Source organism: Aotus nancymaae, unplaced genomic scaffold (genome assembly GCF_030222135.1).
Source record: "Aotus nancymaae isolate 86718 unplaced genomic scaffold, 86718_ANA_hifiasm-v0.15.2.pri h1tg000099l, whole genome shotgun sequence".
NCBI classification, from domain to species: Eukaryota; Metazoa; Chordata; class Mammalia; order Primates; family Aotidae; genus Aotus; species Aotus nancymaae.
Genome location: NW_026988514.1, coordinates 4938419 through 4947238, shown reverse-complemented (window position 1 = coordinate 4947238; position 8820 = coordinate 4938419). Strand labels below are relative to the sequence as shown.

The window sequence follows — 8820 nt, the reverse complement described above, 5'->3', positions numbered from 1 at the left end:
CAAAAACACTTCTGGTCCCAAGCATTTCAGATAAGAGATTCTCAATCCCTGTTATTTATTAGGATTCATTGTTACAATAGACAGTTGCCCAGAGAGATTTAAAGGGACTGAGATTAAGCCCTGCAGCAAATTAAGACAGATACAGACAAACTGGGCAGAGTGGGATTTATAAAACGTGTGAATGGGTAACTGTACCCTGAGAGGAAAAAAGACTGGACTGGTCTCCAAGATCAGGGAAACACCTTTGTTACTCTAGCCTCCAATTTGCCATCCGAGCCTCTCTAAGCACTACTATCAAGACAATCGTGTGAAGTCATTCCCAGATGGCAACTGAACAGAAAGCTCTCCCAGCAGGTAGAAGCCGGAGGAGGTGAAGCCCCAGCCCCACCTTGCCCCAAGATGTGCCTTACAAGAATGTGCAAAGTGACCACACCAGCCTTTCACAGACAGCACCACCTTGTCAGGGACATTCGTCCACAAAAGGAGGCACATACTCTCAGTTACCCCACTTTGATTCTGTCTCTAAAATAAATGTAGAATTTGATTAGACATGCACAGAAAAAGAGGGAAATATAATCAAACCATGTCAGACTTTATACGTGGTACATAAAGTTTATGGGAACCCATTGTTTTAGACTGGGCACCTGCTCTCGGCCCAACAGGCCAGACCAAACCAGAATGGAGTCCCTTGTGCTAGGTGCTGCATAATCAAACCAAACCTAGAAATAAAGATTCTGAAAAACTCACAGCAACCAATCAAAAGGAACCCAGTCAACCTGACCCAGCATAATAAGGAAGTACTCTCAGCTTTACCACATAAGGAAAGCAGCTTTGAAACACCAAACCCATTTTTTGTAATCCGTTTCTGCTTTCTTCAGTCTTTTCTGCCTATAAAGCTCACCCCCTCTTCTCAGTTCATTAGAGCACCTATTTTTTAGATAGAATGCTGCCCAATTCATGAATCACTAAGAAAAACTAATTAGATCTTTGAAACTCAATTTGTTGAAACGTTGTTCTTTGACACAACAAGTAGGCAGAGAACAAGGATGGGCTGGTGTCAGGACACACCCCAGAGATGTAAGAGGAGAGCTCCCCACTCACTCCTCCCCATAGGCTTCCTTGTTTACTCATGGGGATGCACCAGCTGCCATTTTTCTTCTTTCACCCCTGCATTCAGTGAGGCTGCTGACTGCTGTGGTCCCAGGCAGCTTTACAATTAAAACGAGACACTTGAGGAATTATCTTCAGGTCTTTTCTCACAAAATCCTAACTTTTGATTCTCACAGAATCAAACCTAAATTGAGAATCTAGGGATTCCCTTCTCCTTCGTCATTAGAGAGACTGAGGCTCTAGCCTGATCAAGGGTCTCTGATTCAAAACCAAATATTCTGGACATACTTGGAGGCCAGTGGAATTAGATAACGATTCTTTCCCCAACGTTGATGTACTACCATGAATTTTGAAAGGGACAGAGGGTCTCCAGGGAGAAAGGAACTACACAGATGAGCCATTCTCCCCATCCATTGAGGTTGAAACTGTAAAAGTATGGGTGGTAGACCAGGATGCCCCACCCAAGGCTGGGTTGCCAGAAGGGAAAAGACATTCCTGAAAGGTAAATCACCTTACACATGAGGACCCTTTAATGGTCACTGGGGGTGGCATCTTATTATCAGCTTACATTAGATCCCATCTTGACACAACACATGTGGCAGCACGTGTGAACTCAGAGGGGAAAAATGTGTCTTTTGGTAAAAAAAAAAAAAAGTAGCAGTAGTCTTTCAGGGCTCAGGCAGATTGTCCTTGAGATAACCCTTTAATGATGAATCCAAGGTGTCCCCACACCTGAGGGTCAGACAGCATTGACTGAGGCCCCCCTGCCCAGTGGGAATACAGGGAAGCCCAAGGGTCCTTGGGGAGAAGGCAAAACAAGTGTCCTTGTATTGTTATCAGAGGCAGAGTTGTGCAGCAATTTATATCACTACAGCTGCCAGAGAGGGAGGAATTTCCCATGCTACCATCTGTAAGCCAGTTTCTGAGTCTGACCTCCAGGGGCAAGCCTAAGTCTCCAGTACCCACCCCAGACAAGCTGTGAGAACACCCTGGCCTGACACCAAGTCAAGGGTGTGCTCCCTTTTGAAATTCCTGGGAATGTCTATGGAGAGAAGTCCCAGGGCAATGCTAGAACACTCGCTATGCAGGGGAGCTGGGGGGTGTGCCATTGTCAGGGAATCTAGTGTTTATGGGATACAGTATAAACGTGACCGCCTTTGCCCTCTCTAGCTGATAAAGTGTGAGACTGACTGGATCAGTTACGTAAACATTGTTTCTACTAGGCCACACTTTGTTACTCTTCTGTCCTGTGTGATATGGCCCTGGGCATGTGGATGCCTGTGTTGAGGCAATGAACATTGAGCCTATTGTATTAAGGTTGTCTATTGTATTAATAACCATCGAATATGGCTATTACAGGGAGGCCTGAAAGGCAAGGTGGTTACATGAGAATTCTTCTAAAGGGGATAGGGTGGGTGGGCATTCTTGATATCAATAATTGGGAGAAAGAGTTTATCAGAAAGGAAATCGAAACTTCCTTTTTCCACTAAGGCAGATAAGGGACCTCTCACATCTTACTCTGCTTTCTGGATGTGGGAGATTTGATCACTAAATGTGGGATTCTGGCTGGAGAGCTCTGAGACAACCACCATGAAGTTGAGCCACATCAGTGAACTTTATGCCACTCTATTTTTTTTTTTTTTACATTATCCCCAACTCCTGCAAAACCTTGTCTAAATGGCATAGACTTGCCTTGGTTTTGCTGCTAGGGAAGGGGCATCTTTCTTTGCTTAAGCCTGAGTTGTTCAGGACATGCAGTCCTCCCAAGGACAGGAAGTAGGGGCAGTCACACAGAAATCCCAAGGCAAAGGTGAATCTTGGCACAGGGATATGATTCTCCCTCTGCAGCCAACCTTGGGGAGGAGCTCTGTCTGCCCTCAAGGAAGCCTCAATTTTCTTATAGCTGAGACTGGATCTGATAAGTGACAGATAATGGAAAGAACTGAAGGCTCTGTTAGCAGATAGGGGAAGCAGGGTCCTTGAGCTTGCTGTTCAAATTGACAACAGCATGTGCCAACTTAGCCATCCCCAGAAGCTGGATGCTGATAATAGCTCTAGAAGATGCAGTTCATCCATGTAGCAACATGTGAAATACAGCCAGCATGTTTCCTGGACAATCCTCTGTTTAATTCAGCCAGCATGTTTCCTGGACAATCCTCTGTTTAATTTTGTTAATAAAGTGTTCTAGGGACTCCTGGGGAGAGAGTTGGCTTGGGAATTTGGGAAATAAATAGTGAAGATAAATATTTCAACAGAATTTCTCAGAGGCACCAAAGAAATGTAATTGTGTCCAGGAACTGAAAATTTACTTTGACCATATCACTGTCCACAAGAGATTTGTCACAGGGGAGTGTGGCACATAGATTGATAGGAGATGCTGAATGTAAGTCAATGGATCATACAGTGTGTGCTCTTTTTTTGTCTGGCTTATTTCACTCAGTATAGTTCATTCTTGTTGCCAAGTCATAATCCATTGTATGTACATACCACAGATTGTTTATCCATTAATCTACAGATGGGCATTTAGATTGTTTCCAGTTTGGGCTACTGCAAATAAAGCTACTGTGAACATTGATGTGTAACTCTTTGTATGGATATATGCTTTCACTTATCCTAGATAAATATACAGGAGTGGAACAGATGGATTATGTTACAGGCATACATTTAACTTTTTCAGGAGCCTACCAAATCATTTTCCAATGTGTAGAAGAGTTCCAGTTTCTCCACATTCCTGCCAACACTTGGTATGTTGTCTTTTTCGTTTTAGTCGCTCAAATAGCTGTGTAGCGGTATCTCTTTGTGGGTTTCTTTTACATTTTCCTAAAAAGTTAAGCATAATTCCATGTGTTTATTTGCATCTTTATGCCTTCTGTGGTGAGATGTCTGTTCACACCTTTTGCACATTTAGCTGTTTTTCCTTAGTATTGTGTTTTGAGAGCTCTTTACATATTTAGGGTACAAGTCTTTTTACAGATATTTTATTTGCTAATATTTTCTCCCAGATTGTGGTCTGTCTTCATTCCATCAACAATGAAGAGCAGAAGTTGTAATTTAATGCAGTTCAATGTACCCGTTTTATTTTTATTTTATGGATTGAGCTTTTGGTATAGTACCTTGAAAAAATCTTAGACTTACTCAAGATCATGAAGATTTACATCTCCATTTCCTACTAGAAGATTTATAGCTTCTGATATCACATTTAAGTCTAGATTCATTTGAGTTAAGCTGTTGTATATGATGTAAGATATAAATTAAAATTTCATTTTATTTTGCATGGATATGTTCATCGTTACAGTCTTTTGTTCAAAACACTTATCCTTTCTCCACTGAAGTGCTTCTGCACTTTTCTTTCTTTTTTTTTTTTTCATGGTTTCATAGTGGACTTTATTGGGAAAAGTTACTGTAAAAAACATTCAAATTCATAAAATTTAAATAAGATAGTAAATTATGCCTTGTAGTTATAGTAATCACTATAGTTATCACAAATAAGGTAAAGTCTAAATTATTGCCTAAGCAAACACTATTTTGTCAGGGTTTTCTGCTGCAAGCCCAAGGCGGCAAACGTTCCAATTATTAGAAGTGAGCCCGATGATGAATTTGCATTTGAAGCTGGAAGAAAGGGGAAGGTGTGTTCTGATTATGGCACCACGACACTCTAGCCTGCAAGAAAGCAACTTTATTAATGTCCTGCAGCAGCATACATTAGTAACTGTAACCATGCATTAAAATTCTCATTTCATATCATAAAGAGAGTAATCAGTTTTCTTCATGATACATTAAGTTTTACCAAGCTTGTCCCTCTAAAGACCTTTCTTAGAAGATTCCTTCTCCATGGGCTGCTTCCTAAGATGCCCAGGTTGCCTACTGAAGGTCATCTTTGGTCATTTAAAAGCAGTCAAGCTGTCTGGACTGCATCCTCTTAACTGAGGTTGAGCCAAATTCCCTTCTCAAACCCTAACGCCGCCACCACTAAGAGAATGGGCATCTGGGCTTGGTCAGAGCATTACTAACAACTTTATGTGGGATTCTCTTTGGTTATGGAATTTTTACTTTTACTTAAGCAGATTAAAAAATACAGCTAAATGCATTCTAAAATGCATTCTAAAAGCATTTTTAATCAACGTAAACACAAGTATGTCCTTGGAAAATTCACCACCTGGACTGGTTCACAGTCTGCCCGTTTCCCCATGGAATCTAACATCAGGGTCGTATTTATCAAACTGATGTGAGTGATGAACTGTAACTGATCTTCAGGAGCCCCAACGGGTAGGGGCAGCTGGCCTGGACAGACCTGGATGCTGTCCATGGCTTTGAAGTCTCTGAGGGCCTGCACCAGGTTCATGTGCTTCTTCTGAGCTGCCCATTTAATCTTGGTCTGTGTCTCATCCTGTTTTTCTCTCTTCACCAAGGGCTCTTTCTCTGGTGCCTTCATCTTCCATGATGCACCAGGAAGACTGAGGGAAGACATACCCTGAGACTCTTGGTATTTGGTAGAGGCGACGTAAGATGCCTTCACTGTCTGGACCATCAAGTTCTTGACTGCCTGGATCAGGGACATGGCGCTGTCCACCCCAGAGACAACGAGCTCCCCGCTGAGATTCTGTACCTCGGCCTTGACCTTGCAGCAGATATTGAGCTGGTGGCAGTAGAGGGCGATGCGTTGCATGTAGGCCAGCAGGTCCTGCTTGCAGACTGAGTCGGGGCAGTGGTCTGCGATGCTGTGGCCAAGCTTCTCCATCCTGGATCCTGTCTCAGCAATTTTCTTGGCAGCACTGATGACATCTGATGCATTTTGAGTGGCCCTTTACCTCGGGCAAAGTCAGTCATCTCCATCATAGTCATGCACATCTGCTTGGCCAGCACAATGATGTCATTGCCACTGTCGTCCCATTTGGACACTTCGGCATCCGGCTTTCTTCCTGGAAGCTGGCCACCTGTTCTGCAACCTTCACTTCCTTCTCCTGGGGAAGCTGAACTATGATCGCCCAGGCACTCTGGCCAGCTATCAGCTGATCGTCTTCTGTCTGGATGCTCATCCTACTTCTGACATCGAAATCTTCCATCTCAAAGCTGGAGTCATCCAACTCCTCAGGGGCCCTTATCATCAGCACTGCTTTCCTGATGTCGCAGATGCCATCATATACCAAGTGGGAGACATCGATAAACTCATTCTCATCCATGGGCTGGGCAGGGTCTGAGCTGAGGGCTTCCACGGCCACTTCTACTTGCTCAGTAAAATGTGGCATGACTGTGTTAGAGAGCAGCTTAGTGGCTTCCAGAACCTTCTCTGTGTAGATTCCTGGCTCATAGTTGTCCATCTCTGAGGTGACTACGTGAATGATCCAGGCTGCCTGGCCTCGAATTGCACCAGCTGTGCAGTCCAGGCCATCCACATCCTTCTCTTGGAGAGCAAAGACACATTTGTTCACATCTTCCAAAATGTGATTCCCTGAGACAGCCAAGAAGTCATCAATGGAAGTTATGTCATCGACAGCATCTGTGAGAACACAGACTTGTTTTTCCCATTGTTCTTTAAAAAGATCCATGTTCTCTTGGGCCAGTTTACTCTGTGGTTTTGCTGCTAAAGCCAATGCAGCATTGATAACCTAAGGACTGAGGACTTCTAACTGGCTTGCAGACATTCGAACAAGCTTTACACCTTCTTTATTATTTGAGATGGAACAGGCCAAGTTGGCAACCTCAATCAATTTGTTGGCCTGTCCACGAAAAACTTGGGCATACTCCTTAACTTCTTTCTCATTTCCATTCTTTGCAGCTTCAATCGATACCAAAAGTGGAACATTGGTTTCCAGAAAAGAATCTGAAACATGGTCCATGATAGCTTTGCGGAGCTGTCTATACAAGTCCCTGGTCTTCTTGGTCATTTTATCTATTGCAGAACTGAGTTCATCACTTCTTTCTTTATGTCCAGCATTGCCCATGTACTCCGAAAGCAGGTCCTGCAGGGCCTGGCGAACAGCGTTACATTCTGCCACAATTCGCTCATGACAATCATCACGAGTGCAGGATGAGTCGGCCATCAAGGCAACCCTGCTAATGATGCTTTCCAGGCGCTCCTCCAGGGAAGGCCTAAAGCACTCCTCACTGAAGCTCAAGGGGTCCACAGTGATTTGTTTTTCAAAGTTATTGAGTGCATATGCCAGTTCTCCTCCTCCTCCCCACTGGTGCTGGGAGGCATCGTCTGAGGCAGTGGCCTGGGCTGCATTGGAAATGCCTGTGACCACCTGCTGCAGCTGCTTGTATATCTGGTCCCTGTTGGCCTTATAGGCTGTGACATCAGAATGCTGTAGGCATGCCTGAGATGCGGTATAGAGGATCGGAACGTTCTTCTGCAGGATTCCTCTAGCTGCAGCCATCTGATCACGATGGCCAACATCTTTCAGTTCCTGTTGCCTTTTGGCTGCCATAATGTCCAACTTATCCACTTCAGGTTTTAGGGTTTTATACTGTATTCCTAAGTCTTGTTCATTGCCAGCATTCCTCAACTTCAAGATACCATCTTCCACAACTTTCAGCTAAACAAGTAATTTGTAGGCATCTGCCATGTCAGCCAAAATCAGCAACTGGGTAACAGCAGAGAGCAAAGCTCGAGCTGCCCGAATCATGTTGCCTCGCTTCACAGAAGAGCAGGGATCATCTGCGAACTCTCCCGCAGCAGTCTTCATCAAATCACCTTGTTTTTGAACATCTTCTACAGCAGCCACAAGCTCCTCCTTGAGAAACTGGCTCTCCGCAATTTTATCCCCCTTGTCCAAGAAATTCTCAGTTGCTTGGTCAACAGATGCAGCCAAAACATGGGCCTTCTTGGAACGACCTCACTTATTATTAGAGGGCCCCTTACTATTGGTGTTTACCAGGGTTGTAGCGTGTGTAACAAGGGTCTTCAACAGCCTCTCAACTGCCAGAGTCCTGATCTCTAGACTTTTGGGGTCCACTTGACGTTTATGTTGCCTGCATGAACAGCAGTCATTTCTGCGGTGAGTAGGGTGAGCGCTGGATTCCAGAGGCCCGAAGCTGACGGCCGCTGCTTTGTCTCCCTCCAGCTTCTGCACTTTTCTTGAAAATCAATATCCCATATAAGTGTGCCTGTTTCTTGACTCTTTATTTTGTTCCATTGATCTTCTTATCTATCTTAATGCCAATACTACACTATCTGGATTACTGTAGCTTTATAATAAGTCCTTAAATCAGGCGTTGTTGGTCTTCCAAGTTTGTTCTTTTTTTTTTAGTTGTTTTGGCTACTCTAAGTCTTTTAAATTTTATTCTAGGTCTTTTGAATTTTAGAGTTAACTTACATTTTTTCTTAAAAAAAAAACCTGACATTTTTATTGGGATCCTATTGACTCTATTGATTTAGGGAGAATTACATCGTAATAATGTTGCATCTTCTAACTCACGAACAACATATCACCTCAATTTATTTAGGTTTAATTTAATTTTTCTCAACAACATATTTTGTTGTTGGTATAAGTAGAGGTCTTTCACATGTTTTGTCAGATTTATCTCTAAGTATTTAATATTTTGTGCTATTATAAATAATATGGTTTCTAATGTTAGTTTTTGGGGGGGTTGTTGCTGTATTATATTAAAATAAAATTGATTTTTGTATTTGATTTTGTGTCTTGCAACCTTGCTAAACTCACTTGTTAGTTCCAGTAGCTTTTTTGTAGGTTCCATCAGATTTTCTAC

The 8820-nt window shown here is 43.1% G+C and overlaps 1 protein-coding gene across 1 annotated transcript; it reads right to left on the bottom strand.

The window, feature by feature from the left end:
• Positions 1 to 5227: 5227 nt before the first annotated feature.
• Positions 5228 to 8101, bottom strand: LOC105733239 (catenin alpha-1-like). Its single transcript, XM_021672261.2, is given in 5 exon segments — positions 5228 to 5904; positions 5907 to 6020; positions 6023 to 6716; positions 6810 to 8062; positions 8065 to 8101. Coding segments are annotated over 5 exon segments (2775 nt in total).
• Positions 8102 to 8820: the final 719 nt, after the last annotated feature.